Source organism: Pantherophis guttatus, chromosome 5 (genome assembly GCF_059756535.1).
Source record: "Pantherophis guttatus breed Tessera chromosome 5, ASM5975653v1, whole genome shotgun sequence".
NCBI lineage: Eukaryota > Metazoa > Chordata > Lepidosauria > Squamata > Colubridae > Pantherophis > Pantherophis guttatus.
Genome location: NC_142067.1, coordinates 19,962,956 through 19,987,778, shown reverse-complemented (window position 1 = coordinate 19,987,778; position 24,823 = coordinate 19,962,956). Strand labels below are relative to the sequence as shown.

General features: G+C 44.8%; 2 protein-coding genes across 2 annotated transcripts in view; both read right to left on the bottom strand.

Moving 5' to 3' along the window:
- Positions 1-4,219, bottom strand: part of CUL5 (cullin 5) — a 37,737-nt gene extending 33,518 nt beyond the window's left edge. The window contains exon 1 of the mRNA XM_034409546.3: positions 3,601-4,219. Coding sequence (XP_034265437.1) covers positions 3,601-3,624 — 24 coding nt within the window. The 5' untranslated portion in view covers positions 3,625-4,219. The remainder of the gene's footprint in view (positions 1-3,600) is intronic.
- An 11,082-nt stretch (positions 4,220-15,301) lies between these two features.
- Positions 15,302-23,912, bottom strand: RAB39A (RAB39A, member RAS oncogene family). The gene is made up of 2 exons (XM_034409560.3): positions 22,702-23,912; positions 15,302-16,223 (listed from the first exon to the last, which is right to left on the bottom strand). The coding sequence occupies exons 1-2, from the start codon at positions 23,031-23,033 to the stop codon at positions 15,797-15,799; spliced, it is 759 nt and encodes a 252-aa protein (XP_034265451.1). The 5' UTR covers positions 23,034-23,912; the 3' UTR covers positions 15,302-15,796.
- Between the last annotated feature and the right edge of the window lie 911 nt (positions 23,913-24,823).

Genomic DNA, 24,823 nt, shown 5'->3' with positions numbered 1-24,823 from the left:
ATATTTTAAAACAAATGTACTTCCATACAGCCACCATTTCATACAATTTGTATCAATTATTTATACAGTAAAAAAGGTAATATTGAAATAGGATATAAATCTTATGGTATTTATTTAGCAAAGTTATATTCCATCATAATCTAAAGACTTTTTGTGATTTACAGAGAATACAGGATAAGAAAACATAAACATCATAAAGCACCCAACATAAAGACAGGCTAGCAAGTAAAAACAGAAAATAAAGAGAAATGCTTATTAATAGAAGTAATAGTTTTTTGTCTTCTCCTAAAAACCAGCAAGGGGAGGGAGATTTGAATCTTCAGAGAAAGGCTTTCCAGAGCACCAACACTGCCATAAAAAGTACCAACTCCTTCTAACTTTGGGACCCCTCATCTCTCAGAAGTGTGGATTAAAAATAGAATCTTCCTTCAAGATCTAGCAGATAGGGTCACTGAAGCAGGAGATCCTCTAAATCAGGGCTGTCAAACTCCTGGGCTGGATGCATCACATGCTGGCCACGCCCACACCCGGTTTAGCGAAGGGGGGAAAGTCCCAATACATCACATGACACTGCCGTGACATGAGTTTGACACCTCTGCTCTAAATAGCTAGGTACCAAACCATGAAGGGCTTGGTACAGCACCTTAAATATACCTGAAAACCAATTGGCAGCCAGAATATAATCAGTGTTATAGGCTCCCAATGTTTAGAACCAGGTACATAGTCAGCTGCTGCATTCTGGAACTGTTGCAGTTTGAGTTATATGGCAAGGGGTCCTCTAGCAAGTTACATCTGCTGCTCAGGGAGAAAATGGAGTCCTGAAGGACCCCCTAAAATTACAAGCTTCTTCACATAAGACTGGTATTGACAGAGAATCCTGATGTACATGCAGCAACTATTTGGGTTTAACTTCAGCCTGTTTTCTCTGATTCAAATTCTTGTGGCCTCTAGGAATCAGGATAAAACATTGTCAGCATCTTCCTTACAGCTCACAGTATTTTGAAGGTGGATGTCAACAGCATGAGGATATCATACCCCAAAACATCAGATGACCTACCCAGCAGCTTTGTATACAATTAATATGGATCGAGATACTAAAAACTTACATGTTCGCTCCATGAGAAAAGAGTACTGTGATTATCCGTGATATTCCTGAACATCTAAAATTGTCATATGATTTTCATTAAAATCATATTGTAATTGTCTACCTTTATTAAATCTTAGAAATGGCCTTATATTTATTATTAGTTTAAAAATATATTAGGAAACTTTCATAAGTGCTTGCTCTAGCTCTAAAATTTAATGTTATATTACATTCATCAATTTATAGCAAGGCTAGGCAATCTTTTCTGCAGACTGACCCATAAACTAGCCCACCAAATTTTAACCTTACAGTATTGTGTGAACTGCTCAGAGAATTCAAGTGCGGACTAATGAGCTACATGAAGCAAATAGTAGCATAAAGTAGAATAGAAGCATAATGTCGTTTTCTCTATTACTAGTTATTTTAAAACATTTAGTTCATGTACATTTTTATTTTGCATATATGTAAGTGATTACATATTCCTACTTTAATGAAATACATTATTCAATTATTATGAGCAAGAAAGGCTTGATTAATGGAAGTAGATTACTGTCAAATCATTGAACACAATATACAAACACATTAAATTAAGTGAAGAGCTGTTAAAGCATATTAGAGAGATAGAAAACATTTCAAGTATATTCCCAATTTTGAAGAACATTAAATTTAAGCTACTAGCCCTGCTCAACATTGACAAAAAATATCTGTACTAGAAATTTCTTTATCTTTATTCTCAATAAATTTATTTCTAGATACTCTGAAACATATATTCACACACAGATGTCCTCTCTTTCCTTCCTTACATGATGTTAGAGTTGCCCTATAGGCCTATAGCTATACTTTTATTCTATGGCTATTTAATGAAGTATAAAAATATTTAATATTTGAAACGTAAGAGCGCATTATCAAGTAAATTATTTCATTACACTTTTCAGAGCAGGAAAATGCAGTATGGAAACAAACGGCTTTGGGTTTTTTGTTTTGATAAAGTGATAAGTCAAAGTTGATTTTCAAGCAGACCACTGTCTGCACTTAAGGATAATCAAGCAGAAGACAATCTGATCTATGAGATACCAATCAAAGCCCCTCAGAACATATTGTCATTCATATTTGCATTCACACAACACAGTCAACACAACCCTGCTTCCCCCCCCCCACTTTAACACTTTGGGCCAATCACTCTCCCTCTTCAGCCCAACCCACATCACAGAGTTGTGGTGGTGAAAACAGGAGGCATGATGAGTTTTAGCTATGTGTATGGGTGTATGTATATGTGTATGTGTGTATGTATATGTGTGTGTATATATGTATGTATATATATTAAGTGTTTTTTTTGTTGAAGCACCTGGGCATCTTGCTTCCCTTTTGCCTTTCAGCTCCAATCCAGGAGCCCTCAAGCAGTTGCATTCACGACAAACCATTTTATACCAAATTTATATTTGCTGATAAAGAAATAAAGGGAGACTAGTATAGATCTATTTCAAGGTATTTAGTTATCATCAGTTAGCCATACACACACACACACCTATATTTATGTATGTATGTGTGTGTGTGTGTACACTGCTCAAAAAAATAAAGGGAACACAAGCAGAAGACATCTGAGATCTGAATGAATGAGATAGCCTTATTAAATACTTTGTTCGTTACATACAGTAGTTTTGTGTTCCCTTTAGTTGTTTGAGCAGTGTATAAACTACTGTATGTAAAGAACAAAGTTATTTAATAAGGCTATTTCATTCATTCAGATCTCGGATGTCTTCTGCTTGTGTTCCCTTTATTTTTTTGAGCAGTATATATATATATATCTATCTTTATACATACACACACAGAGAGAGAGAGCTAAAACTCATGCCTCCTGTTTTCACCACCACACACACACACACACATGATAAAAGACTAATGGTCTACTCTAGGCTAATAATCTAGACTAAAAAGACTAATAATAATAGCACTCGCATCCACAAACCATTATTACAGGGGTTGAGCGCAGACAAGACACCGAGTGAAATTCTAGGCGGCTAATTTGCGTTATTATTAAGATGATGTACACAAACCCCAGAGCCAGCTTAGCTGGTTTATAATGGTGATGTAACCGAGTCCATTCAGGCAATCTCGGGGTCGTTACATGAAGCGGGACCCTCCCTCTCTTTCTCACTCTCCTACACCGGGGGGGGGGCGGTGTCCGATCTCTAAGGTCGGGGGGGGGGTCCCTCTTCTTCGGACACGGTTGGGGGGAGAATGTTTTACCGCTCGTGGCTTGAGGTTGTTGAGGTGAACAACGAAGGTTGCTCACTTTACAAGGAGCGCGGAAGTTACAAGCCTTTAGTGCGGGTCACGAATACAACCCACCCCGTCCTTCCTTCCAGCCCCACAGATTAGGACTCCCTCCGTCGCTCCTCCATTTCCCGACGGCCCTCCCTTCCCTTCCCTCCGGAGCTCCTCCAGGCCCGGGACTGGAGCTAGTGGTCGGACGGGCCAAGCCGGGCGAGGGGTTGCCCGCCTCGCTCCCTCCTCACCTTTAAGAGATTAGACGCCGCCATGTTCTTCCCCCCCAACCCACGCACGCTCCGGAGCACGGCGGGGCCTTCCCGAGCCAGCAGCTCCGGCGCCCTCCCCGCTCTTCGGGGCCGGCCTTCGGGCTTTAGCCGGTCTCCGGTTTACATGGTCTCGGACGGGGCCGCGGGCGAGAGAGGGAGGGAGGGAGGGAGCGAACGCGCGACCAGGCGAGGTTCGACTCTCGGCTTGACTGCTTGCTGGGAGGCGGGGGGCGGCGGAGCGGGGTTTCCTGCAGGCCGCGGCTCTCAGCGCCTCATGGCGACGGCGGCCCCGCGGGATTCCGAGGTCCGGCGGCTGGAACAGCAGCGGCGGCGGCAGCGGCGTTCCGGCTCCTCGCGAGGGGCCGGCCAAGCCCGCATGATGCGGTGCCGAGGAAAGTCCAAATCCGGAGGAGAGAGAGAAAGAGCGCTGCGGCTCGGACCCATAGCGCCATCTACCGAGCGGAGGCCATTCTTTCTTTTCCTTGGGAGGAACCCGGGAAGAAATGGTTGGTTTCTCTATGGTTGGTTGGTTGGTAGGTTGAGTTAGGTTGGATGGTTGGGTTGGGTTGGATCAGGGGTGAAATGTAAAATGTGTTACTACCGGTTCTGTGGGCGTGGCTTGGTGGGGGGTGGTAATGTGACTGGGTGGGCGTGGCTAATTTTTTTTTTTTTTTTTAACTTTTCAAAGCATTTTTTCTAATGCTTTAAAAAGCATCTGGCGATCAGGCAACTCAGCTGGGATCGTCAGAGACTTTTCAAAGCATTTTTTTTTACCACCTCTTCTTTCTTCTACCACCAAGAGGTTGCAGAAAAAAATGCTTTGAAAAGCCTCTGAGGATCCCAGCTGAGCCGCGCAATCATCAGAGCCTTTTTTTTTTTACTTTTAAAAGCACTTTTTCCCCTGAAGAGGTAGAAAAAATGCTTTGAAAAGTAAAAAAAAAAAAGCCTCTGATGATCGTGCGACTCAACTGAGCATGGTGGAGGGGCGCAGGGATTTTTGCTACCGGTTCTCTGACCCACCCACCGCCATCGCTACCGGATCGGGCAATCCGGTCTGAACTGGGAGCATTTCACCCCTGAGTTGGATGGTTGGGTTGGATTGATTTGGATGGTTGGGTTGGGTTGGGTTGAGTTAGGTTGGATGGTTGAGTTGAGTTGGATGGTTGGGTTGGGTGGGTGGGTCGGTTGGTTGGTTGGTTGGTGAGTTGGGTTGGGTTGGGTTGGATGGTTGGGTTGGGTTGGGTTGGATGATTGGGTTGGGTTGGTTGGTGTGTGGGTAGGTTTGTTGGTGGGTTGGGTTGGTTTGGATGGTTGGGTTGGATTGGTTTGGATGGTTGGGTTGAGTTGGATGGTTGGGTTGGGTTGGTGGTTGGGTGGATGGGTTGGTTGGTGAGTTGGATTGAGTTAGGTTGGATGGTTGGGTTGGGTTGGATTGGATGGTTCGGTTTGGTTGGATTGGTTTGGATGGTTGGGTTGGGTTGAGTTATGTTGGTGGGCCAAGTGCTAAACTGGTTCTAGTTTGTGCTTGCACTCACCTGATAAATTTAAGCCTCCATGGCCTGCTTACCTTAGTGAACAAATGCAGGGAATTATGAACTGACCACCGAGACAGGATTGCAACACCGGGCACCAGAACATGGCTGGTGAGTTGCTGTTTCAGTGTCATATGTCTTCTTGCATGTTCTGTAGTGTTTGTGGCAAGCCACCCCACCTAGCCCCAAATTAGGACTTCTTTAGCTCTCTGAGAATTTGGATTAAATTACTATATGGGCACTCTTGTTGAGATAGATTCAGCAGAAAACCAGGTTTTGGATTTTAATACTGCTGCCATTTGGGCTTTTTGTAATGGTAAGCGATTAATCTGATTTGGGCTACAGTACCGGCTACCACGTCTGGACTGCAAAAAAATCCAAAGGATCACTACGTGATTGCCATTTAGCTGTCATCTGGATTTTGGTGATGGTGATCTATGAACCTTATCAGCAGTGGCTTTTCCAATGAGGTTATGGCTTAGCATTATGTATCTATATAATAGGACCTTAATTTTCCTATCCAAAGTATTAAAATGCAGATACATCACACCGACAAAGGGTGCATATGCATATTGTCAAACCCCTTAACTAGAGTTGCTGCATGAGTGTCATGTGTGGTCTCTAAACTTGATAAATAAACCACCATGCCAATCACTAGCTGTACTCTACCTATGTTCAAATATTTGAATTATGTATAATCATGTAAGAAATAAATACTCATATTTGTATATTAATGTACAGTTCTGGCTAGTATACGGTCAAAAAGATGTAAGACCAATAATGCTAATTATATGCTTATAAGCATTATTCCATGCATTTGTGTGAATTGGCATTCATGAAAGATACAGTATGAAATTTCCATCTAAAGCTGGACAAAAAGCAGAAAGGTTTGCTCAGAAAGATTTCAGTTTATATGGAGAATTATGCTCTTCTCACAATAAAATATCATTTCCAGAATAACAGATGGTTCCCTTGTGAACTGACTGGGACAGAGGCATTCTGGGGATTGGCTTAGCTTTGATAGACTGGTCAAGGCTTGTATGGTCTTGACTAGTCTATTCTTTAACGTAGAATGAAGAACATTGCACAGTGGGTAATCTCCCTCAGTTCTTCTCTAATGTAAACTTGATCTACTCAACTAGACTGAGTTGGATAGATAATTTTCTATGTGTGTGCAGGTTGAGTGAGTGGAGTTTTGAGTTCATAAGGGTGAACAATACAAGTTGTAAACCTAGTAGGGGTATCTGCAGAAGATGATGACTGTGGCCACTTGATCGAGGGCCCAGCCCAGAATATCAACGTATAAAAGCAGTGGGACTTCAATCAAGTGATTATACCTGCCATGTAGCTCTTTTTTAAAATCTCCCATGGATAGTCCTCAATTTTGGATTCGTTTAGTGACAAATGTGGATAAAAAGAACAAATAATGGTGAACCTGCTTGATGAGAATGGCCCTTTGAAATGGATTTTAGTTGGTCAGGCTTGATTTTTTTTTCTTGCTAGCCTCACCTCGTGGCATATTCATAATATTTTCATGGAAATGATACCATGGAAAGGAAACGTCAGCATCCCAGCTTATAGATAAGTATGGGATATGCGATGAAGACATAGATATCCATTTGTAACTTTATAGGAGGTAGAAGAATTACCACGCTTGGAAGATTAGGAGTCACATCTTTTCTTTATTTCACTCTTTCATTTTTCTTTTTTTCTTTTACTTTCTTGGCACTTTTTTATTCTTTATTACTTTTTGAGTTTCGTTTGTATTAATTTTATTTCTGTATTTAAAATTGTCAATAAATAAATATATATATATATATACGGATGCTTCCTATAGCTATCTTTTATTGCCAGTCTGCAAACGCAGTGGCTCAGGGGCTAAGTCACTGAGCTTGTTGATCGAAAGGTCAACAGTTCAGTGGTTCAAATCCCTAGTGCTGTGTAACGGGGTGAGCTCCCGTTACTTGTCCCAGCTTCTGCCAACCTAGCAGTTCAAACGAACGTAAAAAATGCAAGTAGAAAAATAGGGACCACCTATTTTTGGGAAGGTAACAGCATTCTGTGCACCTTTGGTATTTAGTCATGCTGACCCACATGACCATGGAGACATCTTCGGACACTGCTGGCTCTTCAGCTTTGAAACGGAGATGAGCACCGCCCCCTAGACTCGGGAACGACTAGCACATATGTGCGAGTCTTTACCTTTACCTATTAAACTCTTTGTGTTCCTCTGTCTCCTTTGTGAGACTGCCTTGTGAGTCCTTTCACTTTTCTTGGCAAGTAATTACTTTTCAGAAATGATTTGCCATTGTCCCTGAAAAAAAAACAACTGGCCCAGGCTTCCTATGGCTATCTTGCCAGTCTGCAAACCTTTTGGTTAATTACTTGCAACTGCACTAAAAGTCAATATTCAGGTAATATTCATAACTAGATTAATAGATTGGCCAATGGAGAAAGACATCTAGGAAACAGATATTATCCTTAAGTTGAAAAATCTTCCATTATGGAGATTTGGTCATCTTTATGTGCTCAGTAAACATTATTTGTATCCTATTGGTTTGTGCAACAAAAATATGACTCTGTGGCTGGTTTATTGGTCATTATCCATTAGGGGCTTTTTTTCACAAATATCTGAAAGCAGGTTTATATATTTGATTGTGTTTTTACTCATTATGCAAATGTGGTGCTTTATTTGCACCACTGTTAAAATGGAAAATCAATTTTCTACCCAAGTCAAATGGAGTATAATTATGAATAACACAAGACAATTAAGAAAAACGTTTTGTTTTTAACAGTACTTCTTTCACAGACCTTTAAAGATTCAGAAAGAGATTGTTTATTACATTTTATTGTTAATAAGAGTCACAGAAGAAATATAAAAAAAAATTACTAATGTGGCAAGTTTTGGTTTTTTTTGCTATATGTAATTTCAACAATGTCAAAGCATTGCAATTGAAAAAAAATCCACTGGTGCAGAATGGCATTGCATTATAAGCATTGCAAAGAACAAGAAGATGCTTTTTGCTGATTTATGCTTCATCCATCTGACCAACTAAAAGAAGCAATCCAAGGTTTGGGACAAGAGTTCCATGCCTAACTTCATGTAGTCTTGGAAGCTAAGTAGGACTGAACCTGATTAGTACTTGGAAGAAGATCACTGAGAAATCTTAGGGCTAGGATTTGCAGATTGCAGAAGCTAGTCCTTTATTTGAACCTAGCTTAGGTCAAGGTCAAACTCTCCTACAAGAAGACAATAGCACACTGCTGCTGTCACCTTGCCACAGAATCAACATCATCGATGTGCTGGTGACATGACCAGGAATTGAACTTCATTCAGTTTCCTGGAGATGTTTGAGATGGAACTTGATGCCTTCTCCATGCATATGTGGCTCTGTGTGCGCATGTGTGTGTGAGAGAGAGAAGGGGGATTTTTTCCCCCACTTCAATCATCATCATCATCATCTTTAACGATGCCATAATCCCTTGTGGGGTGGAGTCTGGGCAACTGAATGGAGCTAGCAGAGTGTTTAATGGCCGGATGTCCTTCCTGTGACCAATGCGGAGTTTTGTTCAGCAGATATATTCTCATTGTGCCCAGAGAGAAAGAAATATCTGCCTCTACCTAGGATTGAACTCACAGCCTCCGGATTGTGAGGCGAGAGCTCCACCTCTAGGCCACTGCACCCGTCCTTTTTTTTTTTTTCACTTCAATATATGGAAGATTTTAATAGACAGAAGAATTTGATAGGTGTAACCAAGTATTTAAATGAAAGGAACAGGTGTCACTGCTTTTCAGAAATAAGGGGAAGTAAACCAAAGCAGAAATTCAGTGGAATCCCATGTTTGTTTGTTTTTTTTTTTTTTATGTTTTATTTGATTTGTATACCGCCCTACTCCCGAAGGACTCAGGGCAGTGAACAGCCAAACAATAAAATAACATAGATACAAAAAATTTAAAAAACCAGATAAAATCAAATTAAATCATTTTGGCCCAGACAAATTTAAAACACCCCAATAATTTAAAAACAGATTAAAATTTACATGTTTAAAAAGGGAAGAGATTAGGCCAAGCCCGCCTGATGGAATAAAAAGGTCTTCACAGCGCGGCGGAAGGTGCGCAGATCCGGGATCCTCCGTATCTCGGGGGGAGCTCATTCCAGATGGTAGGTGCCCCCACAGAGAAGGCTCTCCCCCTAGGGGTCGCCAGCCGACATTGTTTGGCTGACGGCACCCGGAGGAGTCCCTCTCTATGAGAGCGTACTGGCCGGTGGGAGGCTATTGGTGGTAGTAGGCGGTCCCATAGATAACCAGGTCCTAAGCCATGGAGCGCTTTAAAGGTGGTAACCAAAACCTTGAAGCGCACCCGGAAGACCACCGGGAGCCAGTGCAGCTCGCGCAGGAGAGGTGTCACATGGGAGCGCCATGTCGCTCCCATTACCACCCGCGCGGCCGCACTCTGCGCCAGTTGGAGCCTCCGGGTGCTCCTCAAGGGGAGCCCCATGTAGAGAGCATTACAATAGTCCAGGCGGGAGGTGACGAGGGCATGAGTGACCGTGCGTAACGAGTCCCGATCCAGAAAGGGACGCAACTGGCGTATCAGGCGAACCTGATGAAAAATCCTCCCGGTCACGGCCGTCAAGTGCTCTTCTAAAGACAGCCATGAATCCAGGAGGACGCCCAAGTTGCGAGCCCTCTCCGTGGGGGCCAATGATTCGCCCCCAATAGTCAGTGATGGCATCAACTGACTATATCGGGACGTCGAAAACCACAGCCACTCGGTCTTGGATGGGTTGAGCCTGAGCCTGTTCCTCCCCATCCAGATCCGTACGGCCTCCAGGCACCGGGACATCACTTCAAGGGCATCGTTGGGGTGATCCGGGGTGGAGATGTACAGCTGGGTGTCATCAGCGTACTGATGGTACTCCACCCCGAAACCACGGATGATCTTGCCCAGCGGCTTCACATAAATGTTGAACAGGAGAGGCGAGAGGACCGACCCTTGCGGCACCCCACATATGAGGGGCCTCGGGGTTGACCTCTGTCCCCCTGTCAACACAGACTGCGACCGGTCAGAGAGAAAGGAGGAGAACCACCGCAACACAGTGCCTCCCACCCCTAACTCTTCCAACCGGTGCAGCATGATACCATGGTCGATGATATCAAAAGCCGCTGAGAGATCTAACAGGACCAGGACAGAGGAGCACCCCCTGTCCCGAGCCCTCCAGAGATCATCAACCAACGCGACCAATGCCGTTTCCGTGCTGTACCCGGGCCTGAAGCCCGACTGGAACGGCTCCAGATACGTCGTTTCATCCAGGTGCTGGGGGAGCTGTTGCGCAACCACACTCTCAACAACCTTCGCCACAAAACGAAGGTTGGAGACCGGACGATAATTTACCAACATTGCCGGGTCCAGGGAAGGCTTCTTGAGGAGAGGCCTCACCACCGCCTCTTTTAAGGCGGCAGGAAAGACACCCTCACCCAACGAAGCATTTATAATCCCCTGGAACCAGCCTCGTGTCACCTCCCGAGAAGCCAGCACTAACCAGGAGGGACACGGGTCCAATAAACAAGTGGTCGCGTTCAGTCTACCCAGAATCCTGTCCATGTCCTCAGGGGTCATAGTTCATTTCAGTTTTATATAAACTCTTAAGAAGCAGTCATTTATAAGCAAGAGTATTGTAGAATATAGCTCACTGCTTATCAAGTTTTGACTTATTTAAGATGATTGCTTGCTTGTTGGATCCCAAAGGTGCTTCCCCACCCCCACCCCCAAAGGCAACTGGATTTTCTTGTTTTTCTTTGAAGATGTTTTGCTTCTCACCCAAGAAGCTTCTTTAGCTCTGAAAGTCCAGTTTCCTCTTTAAATACCTTTGTTGGGTATTTGGCTAATAATATCCTCCCATAACAACCTCTGATGTTCTTCAGGTGAAGCAGAGCCACTGTCAGATAAAGGACTGACTTCTCCAATCTTTATATGCAGCAACTGATAAAATGTCTAGTTTTGTAGTATACAGTTAATCTACAGAAGGTTTGGCATTTGAGCTTACAGGCTTTGGAAGTCGAGGAGGGGGTCCCAACTTGTCCATCCTGGCTCGGTGTTTGGAAGCTGTAGTTCCAATACATCTGGAGCATAATTTGTTGTAGCAGCCTGCATTATAATCAGCATTCTGGGGGGAAGAAAGAATTTGGAGCAGCATGGACCTTCTTTGGGCTTATATGTTTCATGTTACCTCAAAAAAAAATTTAAAATGTGGGATTAGGCAGCCCTTTAGTAATGTGGAGTGCAGCAGGGGGCAGCCTTGGTTTCTCCCTTATTTCATCACCAATCAGTTATTTTCATTTATTACTATCATAGTGCCTGGGGTCAAGCTACCTCTTTACGGTTAAGAAAGTGGATCCTGTTAGATCTCAAGGGGAAAGGCGTTCCCCAGGGCAGGGGCTACTGTGGGAAACACATGCTTCCTGGCTCTCACTAGATGTCAAATGTCAACTTGCAAAGCATTTCTAGTCTGCTCTTGAGTTGTCATGGGCAGAAATGGGGGGGGGGAGATCTGTCGGAGCAGTTTAGCAGCCACCCGCGAAAGTGCCTCGTTGGAGAATGTGATTTATGACACAGCCTGAGAGGAGGGGGAATAGGGTCATAGTTGAGCCGTAAATTACGTGCAGCAGAGTTGACTACACTTGGGAAGCTGCCATATTGCTCCTAATAAATAACTGGATTTCTTTTGAAACTTGGCTCGAGGCTCATGAGTTAATTAGGGCATTCGTTGGAGCCCTGACACCAACATTTAAGGCAAGGGATCATAACATTAAGTTCCCTCCAAATCTTAGTTGGCACTCTAAAGCTTTTATTTCAGATTCTCTAGAGCAGGGGTGTCCAACCTTGACAACTTTAAGACTTGTGGACTTCAAGTTCCCAGAATCCCCCAGCCAGCCATATTGAAGTCTACAAGTCTTAAAAGTTGCCAAGATTGGACACACCAACCCCGGGCTGTGGCCCACTACCGGGTCGTGAGCTGTTCGGAACTGGGCCACTGAAGTTGCTGACGAGTGCACTCTTGTGCATTCCCACTTGTGCAAGCAGTGGCCGTGTGTGTGTGTGTGTGTGTGCTCCATCTGGGGAGGTGGCATGCATGCTTGCCTGCTGCTCACGCAAATGGAGCTGCACGTGTGCTTGCCCGCCGTTCACGTGGAACCAACCCCTCCACCCCTCCCTGAAGCCAGAAAGGTTGAAGAACTCTGCTCTAGAGCAAGGGTCTCTAACCTTGGCAACTTTAAGACTTGTGGACTCAGCCAGCAAAGCTGGCTGAGGAATTCTGGGAGTTGAAGTCCACAAGTCTTAAAGTTGCCAAGGTTAGAGACCCTTGCTCTAGAGGATATCTAATGAAGTTTTGACAACCTTAGTCAGTGGGTGGGATTCAATAATTTAACAACTAATGACTGGTTGGGGGTGGCCATGGGGTGTGATAGGCAGCACTCAGCCTCCTGCACCCCCCTGGGAACAAAAATGGGCTGTGGGGGGTGCTGCCCCCACCACGCCCCATTTTGGGTCTAGTAGGCCTCCCTGCACTTACCTGGGAACCAAAATGGGGCAAGTTGGAACTCCTGGAAGGGGCGGGGCGGGAAGGGGTGGGGTGAGCCAGCAATTTAACAACTGGTTTGCCCAAACTGGCCCAAACTGGCTGAATCCCGCCACTGACCTTAGTTCTATGATATCTCGCATATGTTCCTATCATGGCTACCACTTTTACATTGTCCTTCCTCTTCTTCCTCCTCCTCCGGGTCTGCTGCAATTATTTATTGATTTCATTTATTTCTTAAACATATATGCCACCCATCTCACTGCAGCAGTGACTCTGGGTGGTTTACAGCATAATAAACAGATAATACAAAAGAATTACAAATTAAGAAACATTAAATCAAGACCAAAAAAAAAAATCAAGAGGACAGGTGACATGGGAGTGGGGACCTTCTTTTGACCCTGTCCAGGCACCCCCAGCATTGAGCACCCCTATCAGGGCCCTAGGGCATCCAGCAGAGTCAGGTTACAAGGGTCTTCTGGAAGGCCAAAGCATGGGGGCTGACCGATGGGACAATATTCCAAAGGGTGGGGGGAGGCACAATCCAAAAGACTCTCCTCTTAGACCATGCCAGCCAAAATTCTTTGGCAGACAGGATCTGAAGAACTCTCAAAGATGCTTTTTTCTTCAAAAGGCAAGGACTGTTGTTTTTTTTCCCTTGAAGAAAGTGAAGAAAACATTTCGCTTCTCATCCAAGAAGCTTCATCAGTTCTGACGGGGGAAATGTTTTGCTTCTCTGCTGAGAACCAAAACATTTTCTTCTTCTTCCTCAAGGAAAAAATAAACAGGCCAGGTGCCTTTTGAAGAAAAAAGCACCTTGACCTGGATGACTGAGAATCTTCACAGATCTGAAGAAGGTTTCTTCAGTTGGAATGAGTTGAACAAACCAATCCCATTGAGATGAAATGGGCCCTCAGTTAATTATGCTGATAATATGTGGGCATCCCACCATTATTTCCCAGAATAATCTTCAGAGGGATCTTTAACTTGGGAGTGAGATTTTTACTTTCTTTTAACTCGGTAACCCCATCAAAATGGTTAAAAGTTTTTTCATCCATCCCTTGGAAAGACATTTGGTGTGAGATACTTCTCACAATTGGAGGAAGAATGAGTGTAAGAGCACAAGCAAATGTCTGTAGAGATTCTCAGTCATCCAGGTTGACCCAAAGGTGCTTTATCAGGAGGCAACTGGACTTCCTTGGTTTTTCTTTTGAAGATATTTCGCTTCTCATCCAAGAAGCTTCTTCAGCTCTTATAGGATAGTGGGGAATGGAAGGATTTATATTCCTTGCAGACAGCTGGTCATTTGCATCCTTTTAGAGCAGTGGTTCTCAACCTGTGGGTCGCGACCCCTTTGGGGGTCGAACGACCCTTTCACAGGGGTCACCTAAGACCATCGGAAAACACATATTTTCAATGGTTTTAGGAATAATTTTATGGTTGGGGGTCACCACAACATGAGGAACTGTATTAAAGGGTCGCGGCATTAGGAAGGTTGAGAACCACTGTTTTAGAGGGTCGTTGAAGCCCTTGGAGATTTATCTGTATCCTCAGGGTCACCCGAGTAGTACTATCCCCACTATCCTGTCAGAGCTGAAGAAGCTTCTTCGGATGAGAAGCGAAATGTCTTCAAAAAAAAAACAAAAACCCACAACCCCAAGAAAGTTCAGTTGCCTCCTGAAAAAGCACCTTTGGGACAGCCTAAGCGAATGTGAATGAATTACTGTATCTTGCCCCACCACCGATCTCACCAGGTTGTTCAGTGCCTTCCTTCCCAAAAGGGTTGTCCCAGGGGTGAAATGCTCCCGGTTCGGCTGGGTTCGGCTGAACCGGTAGCGATGGCAGTGCAAGGCTCCGCCCACCCACCCGGTTGTCATTACTTCCTGGTTTTAACCAGGAAATAACCTGTTTTTTAGCCTCTGTGCATGCGCAGAAGGGTTTGCACATTCACAAGAGGGTCTGCATGCGCATGTGACCAGGGGTGGGTTCTAAATTTTTTTACTACTGGTTCTGTGGGCGTGGCTTATTTTGTGGGTGTGGCTTGGAGGTCATGTGACTAGGTGGGCGTGGCTAGCTGGTCAGAGTCATTTCTGGAAGGTCCTCGCACTTACGACCAGTCCTCGCACTTACAACCCAACTCATTTGTTTGATTTTAACACTGATCAGCTGTAGGACGGCCCTTTGAAGCCCCGGGGCAAGAGTTTAAACAGTTTTTTTCCCTCTAGTCATCATCTGGGACTCAGGAGGCAGCAATAGATTGGGGGTGGGACCAAATTAAAGGTAAGAGTAACGTGGGTGGGGGGGGTGGGAGGGCGGGGGGAAGAACCGGTTCGGTGATGTCATATCGTCACCACTACCAGCTCGGCCGAACCGAACCAAACTGGGAGGAACCCACCACTGCATGTGACACACGGGCATGTGCACTTCCGAACCTGTTGGGAAGGTAAGTAGATTTCACCCCTGGGTTGTCCCCTCCTGGACTGGAGCTTCTTTTGTGGAAAGTTAACCATAGATAAATGAATGGGTACCCCTGAGGTCCACAGTGAAAAAAATATGGAGAATTCGTATGATTAATACATCCTATTTCATGCACATGGTGATTGTGAAGGACACGTGATGACCATGCTTCACTTTTCTTGACAATATTCATAGTTACAACATATGAAAAAAAAAAAACCTTGTTAGCAACAAATGATAAATAAACCTAAGTCGGCCTTGTAGAAAATAGTTATATATGTCTTTCAAAAAGTTGCAAAAGATGAAAACAGGAAAAGAATTTTTCCTTTTTTTAAAAAAACTGCACTTTTGCCTCCACCGACTTGGCTGACTCCCATAATTAACTATTAGAAGCTTGCTTTGCTTTTTAAGCAAACGCTGTTGATTCTTATGATCCTTATAGAATCCTGCAAGCCACACGTAAGTATTTTAGGAGCGCTAAGCATCTCAGAAGCCACGGATCACTTATTTCTGCTCTAATGCATCTTTTAAAATGATCTTTTGCAAACGGTTGCCTTATTCTCCAACCCTTCGTTAAATTGTATGGCATGCACATTTTTTTTTTTAGCAAGGGCATTGCTCTCCCAGTGTGGTAGCTTCCTCTGAGGAATGTACAACATTTGGAACGAAACCACTCTTCACCCCTTCCCATCCATCCTGTATTGAAATCTCTCCTTTTTTCACAAGTTCGTATATGTCCTTAGTGAGAATAGTGAATGACTCTTCAACGTTTATGGCTTCCTTGGCAGATGTTTCTATGTATTTCATGCCGCAGGCAGATGCTAATTCTTCAGCTTCCTGTCTTGTAACCTGGCGCTCTGATTCCAAGTCGCATTTGTGTCCCACCAAGATAAAGATAATCTGGAACGGCTGAACATGCATTTTTGCTTCATCCAACCAATCATAGACGTGTTCAAAAGAAGACCTGTTTGTGATATCAAACACCAGCAAGCCGCCTACTGAATTCCGGTAATAGGAACGGGTGATTGACCTGTAAAATTAAAAGGGAGAGACAAGCTCAGCAGGAATATTACACTTTAATGTGTACATTTCAAAAGCAATGGGAAGGGAAGCGGGACAGTAAGTATCTGCAGGGTCGTGTTGCTTTTTTCAAAATAATAAAAGCATACTCTGTTCCTTCCCTACACGTGCCAAGTTTGGCCTTGAATTGTATCAGTGCTGAAATGTGCAATAATGTCACACTCCTAGGCTCCTATGTTCCTGGGGAGGAAAGCTGTAGCAAATTTAGACAGCATAATAAAAAGCATAGATATCACCCTGCCAACGAAAGTGCGTATAGTCAAGGCTATGGTTTTCCCAGTTGCAATGTATGGCTGTGAAAGTTGGACCATAAGAAAGGCTGAGCGCCAAAGAATTGAGGCCTTTGAACTATGGTGCTGGAGAAGAGTCCTGTGAGTCCCTTGGACTGCAAGGCGATCAAACTGGTCTGTCCTAGAGGAGATCAACCCTGACTGCTCTTTAGAAGGCCAGATCCTGAAGATAAACTCAAATACTTTGGCCACCTAATGAGAAGGAAGGACTCACTGGAGAAGAGCCTAATGCTGGAGAAGATTTTTTTTACAATACTTTTTTTTTTTAAGACAAACAAACATTTAATACATCAATCCTCCCTTCTTTGTGACGCCTCGGTGTTATCTTCTAGGCTTCTTTTCCATCTTCCATGAATTTCTTCTATCTTCATATTCATCCAAATTATGCTAACATTTCATTTCTAAATCAATATTATAGTCATCATTTATACACAATTATAGTATCAATCATTTATATCTCTTTTCCAACCAACTATAAAAATATTTCCATGTTTTAAAATATTCTGATTCCTCCTTATCTTTAATCATCAAGGTTAATCTATTCATTTCTGCACAGTCTACAAATTTTTTTATTACTTCTTCCAAGGGATGCTGGGAAAGATTGAGGGCTAAAGAAGAACGGGACAACAGACAATGAGGTGGCTGGATGGAGTCACTGAAACAGTCGGCGTGAGCTTAAATGGACTCCAGAGGATGGTAGAAGACAGGGAGGCCTGGAGGAACCTTGTCCATGGGGTCACGATGGGTCGGACACGACTTCGCAACTAACAACAACAACATCACACTCACACCTTCTATGGATGCCAGTAGAGCTGGATAGAATTAAAGTGAAAACAGACAATTCTGTTATCTTGTCCAGCTTGCCCTCTTGTGCAAATGTATGGTAATTTAGGATATGAATGCCAGCTAGTCTGGAGAACTGTGTCTCCAGATCATATGCAATGCTGGAATAAATAAACCATCCTCTAAGAAAAAAAAAAAATAGCCTTTTGGATAGACACTTTCAGTCTAGCCTTTCGCCTAATTTCCCAACTTCTCCATGTGCAAATATTAAATAAAAATGTATTAGATCTCAGAATATCCGTTGCATCTCAGGCTCCTTAGTCCCACTTCTACACCAGTTTTTTTAAAAGTAGTTTTAATTTTTTTTTTTTTAAAAAAATAAGGATTCTAACAAACTGCAAAACAAAGCACTAGCCTAAACCTGTGGTGGGATTCAAATTTTTTTACTACTGGTTCTGTGGGTGTGGCTTGGTGGGTGTGGCATGGCTTGGTGGGCGTGGCTTGGTGGGCGTGGCAGGGGAAAGGTATGGTAAATCTCCATTCCCTCCCCACTCCAGGGGAAGATTATTGGAAAAATCCCCATTTCCTCCCGATCAGCTGGGACTCGGGAGGCAGTGGCCAATCTGCCAAGATGGGGGCGTTGCCAATCAGAAGTGGTATTTACCAGTTCTCCGAACTACTCAAATTTTCTGCTGCTGGTTTTACAGAACTGGTCAGAGCTTCCTGAATACTACCTCTGGCCTAAACCATGATGTTCATTTCCAGCGATACTTCTAACTTCAGGATATACACTGGAACGATTAGTAGAAAATACTAGTGATGATTTGAAGTGACAATGACACTTTGAAAAAAGTGATTTATGATCACTCCTCACATCGCGGCTTTCCCCACAGTCACATGATCAAAATTCAGGCACTTGGTAACTGGCATGTATTTAAAATGGTTGCAATGTCTTGTGGTCACCTGAACGCCAGTTGCAACCAGTCTCAGGCAAGCAAAGCAAAGTCAATGGGGGAAGCCAGGCGTTAACCCTGAAGCTCAGTGGTGGTATTCAGCTGGTTCTATCCAATTTGGGCGAACCGGTAGCGGTGGCTGCGAGAGGCTCCGCCCACCTGTCCGGACGTCATCACGTCCCGTTTTTGATGCTCTGTGCATGCACGGAAGGCTCTGTGCCAGTGGGGGTTCGGCCAAGCCGGTAGCGGTGACAATATGATGTCACCGAACCGGTTCTCTTTGTTCGGGAGCTGGGCCCTCCCACCCCCTCCCCTCCTACCCCCTCCCCTCCCCCGCGTTATTCTTACCTTTTATTTGGCCCCACCCCCAATCTATTGCTGCCTCCCGAGTCCCAGCTGATCGGCTAGAAGGAAAAAAACTATTTAAACTCTTGCTGCGGGGCTTCAAAGGGCCGCCCTACAGCTGATCAGTGTTAAAAGGCAGTGTGGTGGTAGACCGGTGCCTCCAAAAACAAATGAGTAGACCAGTGCGTCCAAAAATAAATGGGTAGACCGGTGCCTCCAAAACAAATGAGTAGACAGATGCCTGCAAAAATAAATGGGTAGACCGGTGCCTCCAAAAACAAATGGGTAGATCGGTGCCTCCAAAAACAAATGGGTAGATCGGTGCCTCCAAAAACGAATGGGTAAACCGGTGCCTCCAAAAACAAATGGGAAGACCGGTGCCTCCAAAAACAAATGAGTAGGCGGGTACAGCTCTGCAAGCAGTTAAAAGCCTGGTAGACCAGTACCTCTGCTAAATCCTAAAGAATTGTCACATGACCATCAAGCCACACCCACAGAATAAGCCATGCCCACAGAACTGGTAGTAAAAAAATTAGAACCCACCCCTTTCTGCGCACGCACAGAGGTGGCACGTGTGCTTACATTTGCGTAGCAAAGGTAAGTGAATACCACCCCTACTGAAGCTGACCTCGGTGAAGCCATATCCCTCGCTGCCTCCCCCTCTGCCAAAAGCTAGGTATCCAGACGCAGCCCCTAGCTAACCCAATATGCTTTGAACAAGTTGATGGGACGTTAATTGGGGGGACACCTGCCACTCTGATCATCAAGCATTTAGAATTGGGCTGCCGCTGGGAACTCATTCGATTCGTGGTGGTGCCAAAAATGCCCGAAGGGATTATCCTGGGACTGGCATGACTAGACAAATGGTGTCCCACCATCTTCACCGGAAGGTGAAGCTGGGACTAGGACCCCCTTCCCCCTCCTAACCCTGTGGGGGAAGAGATACCCAAGCCGCAAAATGGCAGGTTTGCTTAATGACCATGTGATTCACTTAATAGCTGCAATGATTTGCTTAACAACCATGAGTCAAAAATCAGGCATGACTCACTCTAAAGCTGCCTTACTTAGCAGGGGAAATTTTGATCCCAATTGTGGTCATACGATGAGGACACTTGAAGTGTGTATATCAAGGAAGGAAAAGAAAAATGGACTTGTGGATCTGTGAATGATTGGTCACAATTGCTTAATGATGAGCAAAAGATTCTTTACATGTATTGAAATACATTTTTTTTTCCTCACTGGTGCTTCACACATCCAAGATGATGGATGACCTATGATTTGTTCTAGCCCCATAAAACTTCTTTTTTGTTTTGTTTTTTTTAAAAAAAGAAGTCGGAGCCTCTCCAGCTTTGTCTGTTACTCTTCTACTGCTGTATTTTTATTACTGCACTGTTGTTCTGTTTTGATGCCTAGTTCTATTTATCTGCATTTTTAAAAAAAAAAACATTTTCAAATGCTTTTAGCCTTTGTTAGCCACCCAAAGAGCAACAAAGGTGTAATTTCCCAAACAAACAGAAGCACCTGGAAAAAAAGCTGGCCTTTCTCAGGAACGGAAAACTAACCCACGAGCCTAATTCGGCTTATCATCTGTCTCTCAAAACCATGCATCCAAGATGATGGATGACCTATAATTTGTTCTAGCCCCATAAAACTTCTTTTTTGTTTTGTTTTTTTAAAAAAAGAAGTTGGAGCCTTTCCAGCTTTGTTTCAGTCTGTTAATCTTTTACTGATGTATTTGTATTACTGCACTGTTGTTCTGTTTTGGTGCCTAGTTCTATTTATCTGCATTTTTTAAAAAAAAATATTTTCAAATGCTTTTAGCCTTTGTTAGCCACCCAAAGAGCAACAAAGGTGTAATTTCCCAAACAAACAGAAGCACCTGGAAAAAAGCTGGCCCTTCTCAGGAACGGAAAAACTAACGCACGAGCCTAATTCGGCTTATCATCTGTCTCTCAAAACCACACTGTCACTTTGTCAGCAAGAATTAGAGGTGTGCATATTATTTATATGTAAGAACTGCACATGCAGGTACTTTACCTGGAGAGTTAATGAATTCAATAACCTGGCTTTTTCCTTTTGGTTAATGGGCAATTTCTCCCTCGTTGTGCTTACACAATGCACCAAGTCACAAACCAGCCCCTACCTTTTAGCCTAGGCTGTTGTGCAAGCTCATTCCATGTGGTTAAGTCTATGATATAGGTAATCCTCATCTTACAACAGTTCGTTTAGTGGCTGTTCAGTTACAAAGGCACAGAAAAAAGTGACTTATTATGACTGTTTTTCACACTTAACGACCGTTGCAGCATTCCCATGGTCACACAATCAAAAATCAGATGCTGACAACTGACTTCATGTTTATGACAGATGCAGTGTCCCAGGGTCACGTGATCACTTTTTGCAAACTTCTGACAAGCAAAATCAATGGGGAAGTCAGATATACTTAACAATGGTGGCAAGAAAGGCCGTAAGATGGAGCCAAATTCACTTAACTATCTTGTTGATCAACAGAAATGTTGAGTTCAATTGTGGTTGTAAGTCGAGGACTTAACCTGTACGTGTGTCAACTTAATAAATAGGTTAGAAATTAGGATTAATTTCACAAACGGCAATTCAGTCCACTGGGGCTTCATTGCGTGAAGTAAATGAGTCAGGCAGGCAGGCATATCTTGTGGATTTCCTGCTTCTAGGGCAGTGATGGCTAACCTTTTTACCGTCGCGTGCCAAAAGCAGGGGGAGCACGGTGAGGTCACCCATGTGTGTGCCCACACCCATAATTCAATGCACCCTGCTCCTGCACGTGTGTGCCCCTCCCCCGCTTTTAGCACGTGATGGCACAGTGGGCCCAGTAGGCCCGTTTTTCACCCTCCCCAGGCTCCAGAGGCTTTCTAGGAGCCTGGGGAGGGCGAAAACAGCCTTCCCCACACCCCCGGAGGCCCTCCGGAGGCTGGAAACAGCCCATTTCCCAACTTCTGGTGGGACCGAAAAGCCCCAAAATCAGCTGGCCGGCGCACACATGCGCACTGGAGCTGAGCTACGGCAACGCTCGCATGCCCACTGATACGGCTCGATGTGCCACCTGTGGCACCCGTTTGCCATCTAGAGAATCCAGCTCTAAGCTGCTAGCTGGATCACAGCTCTAAGCGGTGATGATGTCATCATGACACAACGAGTACAAATTACATAACTGATGTCAGGTGTGACATCATCTCTCCACTGCAGATGCTCAGTTCCACTTGTCTTTTGCAGCCAACTAGTGTCCAGAGTTAAGATTGCCTCTGAGCATTATACAACTGTAGCCAAAACAACTACTAGCCACTGCCTTATCCTTGGCGAACCCATCGATTTCAAAGCTGTGTCAGCAAATGCCTACTAACATTTCCCATGGCACGGCCTTTCTCACGGATGAGTCGCTTGAATGCTTCCCATTGGCCAATTGGATGTTTTCTTTGGTTCCCAATGATCAAAGATGGACCAGAGCAAACAACAAAGCTTGCTAGTTTAAATATAACTCTTGGGGGGTGAGGGGGGACAGCTGAGGCTTTGGGATGGCAGTGGCAAAAATCATTCGATCACAGATACGGGCTGCCCACAAAGCACATTTTTCATTTCAGAAGCCACCCTCATTTACCCAGCAGAGGAAAAAAAAAAAGTGTTTTGTTTCCTTTAAAAAGGTTTCTTGCTGCAAAGCCACAAATTATATCCCACGCTTGACGGGAGTTAATTTCCCCGATTCTAGAGGCTCAGATACGAACCCGCATATTTCAAAGAGTGAGTAAAAAAGTTTAGCCGCAAGCACACTCGCGAATGAAGGAACGCGCGCGCGTGCGTGGGTTCACACACACGCACACACACACACAGACACGCAAGTGACAAAAGTGGGCGTGGCCAGGGAGTGGCACTCTGCACATCCTCAGATGCTCCGGAGGATGCGGAATCTGTTTTACTATTTCTCCTCCGGACTGAGCTTTGGGGTGGGAGCGGGGGTGGGAAGCAGAGAGAGATTTTTGGAAGGCGATGCCAAGCAAAAGCGGGGCGGGTCAGCGTCGGCTGCCTGTACCTGAACCTCTCCTGGCCCGCCGTGTCCCACAGCTGCAGCTTGATCCTCTTGCCCGGCTCGATCTCCACAAGGCGGGAGAAGAAATCCACCCCGACGGTGGGATCGCAGTGCATCGGGCCCGGGAAACGGCCTTCGGTGAAGCGATGCAAGAGGCAGGACTTGCCCACCGTGGAATCGCCCAGCACGATCAGGCGAAACTGGTAGATCCAGATGGCCGCGTCCATGGCGGTCTCCCCGCTGCCGTCCGCCTGGTGGCCGCTCCCCTTGGCCTGGTTGGGGCGCCTCCTCGGGCGGTGCCTGCACCGAGCTCCCACGGCCCCTATCCCGGGCATTGGCGCAGCAGGAAGGAAGGCAGGCAGGAAGGGAGGGAGGCGCTTTCGATCTGGCGCGAGGACTCGACCCGAAAAAGCCGGAGATCCCCTCGGGCGGAGGCGGCTGGGGCTTCCCTGCACCACGGCCCGGGTGTCAGCCGAAAGTCGCCCGGTGATCGATAGGGCTGGAGACCCTCGCGCTCTCCCTTCGGTCCGCCGTCCCGCTCGCTCGCTCGCCCGCCTTGCCACGCTGCTTCTCGCTGGGTTCCCGTACGCTCTCCTTTGTTCCCGTACGCTGCGAGTTGCGAGGTGGAAGGCTGGGGGCAGCGGTGGGAGGGGGCTGGGTTCGCCTTCCAATTTTCTGTCCCTGGTGGGTTGCAGGAGGGGGAGGGGGAGGGGGAGGGGGAGGGCGGGGCTTGTCCAGAGCCTTTATTCTTGAGATGAGAGAAGGAGAGAAGAAAGAAAGAGAGAGAGAGAGAGAAAGAAAGAAAGAGAAAGGAAAAAGGAAAGAAAGACAAAGGAAAGGGAAAGAGAAAGAGGAAAGAAAGAGAAAGAGAAAGGAAAGAAAAAGGAAAGAAAGAGAAAGGAAAGAAAGAAAGAGAAAGGAAAAAGGAAAGAAAGAAAGAGGAAAGGGAAAGGGAAAGAGGAAAGAGAGAAAGGAAAGAAAAAGGAAAGAAAGAGAAAGGAAAGAAAGAGAGAAAGGAAAAAGGAAAGAAAGAAAGAGGAAAGAGGAAGAGGAAGGAAAGAGGAAAGAAAGAGAAAAGAAAGAAAGAAGAAAGAGAAAGGAAAAAGGAAAGAAAGAAAAAGGAAAGAGGAAGAGGAAGGAAAGAGGAAAGAAAGAGAAAGGAAAGAAAGAAGAAAGAGAGAGAAAGAAAAGAGAGAGAAAGAGAAAGTGTTCATTCTTGACTGATAGGTGGGTCTGTGCCATGGGGTCAGCCTTTGTGGGATGGGAGTTAGCAGGGTTTAGTGTCTCCCCACCTCCTCCTCCTCCTCCTCTGCCTGTTTTGATCTGCGCTTGTGTTTTCCATAGACTTCAGCTATTGGTCCAGAGATCCTGGGAATAGGCTCAGGATCTAGGATTGGAGAGGTCAGGAAAGCTTTCTCAACCCATCACCCAGCAAAATATCAGGAGCTGATCAACTTGGTCAGGATCATTTCTGACTGCCTGATGGAAAACAAGAGCTCTGACTTGAAGATTCTGACATGTGCCAGAGCAGCTGCACCGTTACAGACAAATTCTCTACTACAGTGTTGGCAAGTTTAAGAACTCTGGGAGTTTTCCAAGGTTGAGAAACACTGGTCTAGTAGAAGTGGAAAACAAGAAAGAAGGAGACCAGAACAAAGAATTAGAATGCTGGGGGTTGCTTCCTAATCTCCTTATTTGCAAGTGTGTGATGCTATAGTAGCTGCTAAAAAGGTTTTAATTGCACAAATAAAAGAAAAATACAAGAATATTCAGTGAGGAACTTTGAACACAACCAACCCCCCAATGACTCTTCAAGACCTTAGATAGAGGTTTTCTTAGAACCATGTCCATTTATAGAGAACCTGGGACAACCTTGAATGTTACTTTCTACCTTATAGAGTTGGGAATGATTGCCATTCTAATCCAACACATCTGGGCAGTATCACATTTGGGAAGGTGTCTGGGAGGAATGGAGATCAGATTCCATGTCAGTTTTAATATTTCACTACGTTAAAAGAAAACTCAGCCTCTATTAAATAATTGCATTCAGCATTATAAATCCACATTGTCTAAAACGTAAAGGTAAAGGTTCCCCTCGCACATAAGTGCTTGTTGTTCCCGACTC

Excerpts from the sequence above, each read along its gene's own strand:
- RAB39A (XM_034409560.3), bottom strand. The coding sequence starts at position 23,033 with ATGCCCGGGATAGGGGCCGTGGGAGCTCGGTGCAGGCACCGCCCGAGG. Across the intron at positions 16,224-22,701 it reads GCGGGCCAGGAGAGGTTCAG|GTCAATCACCCGTTCCTATT; the intron begins GTACAGGCAGCC and ends TTAATTTTACAG.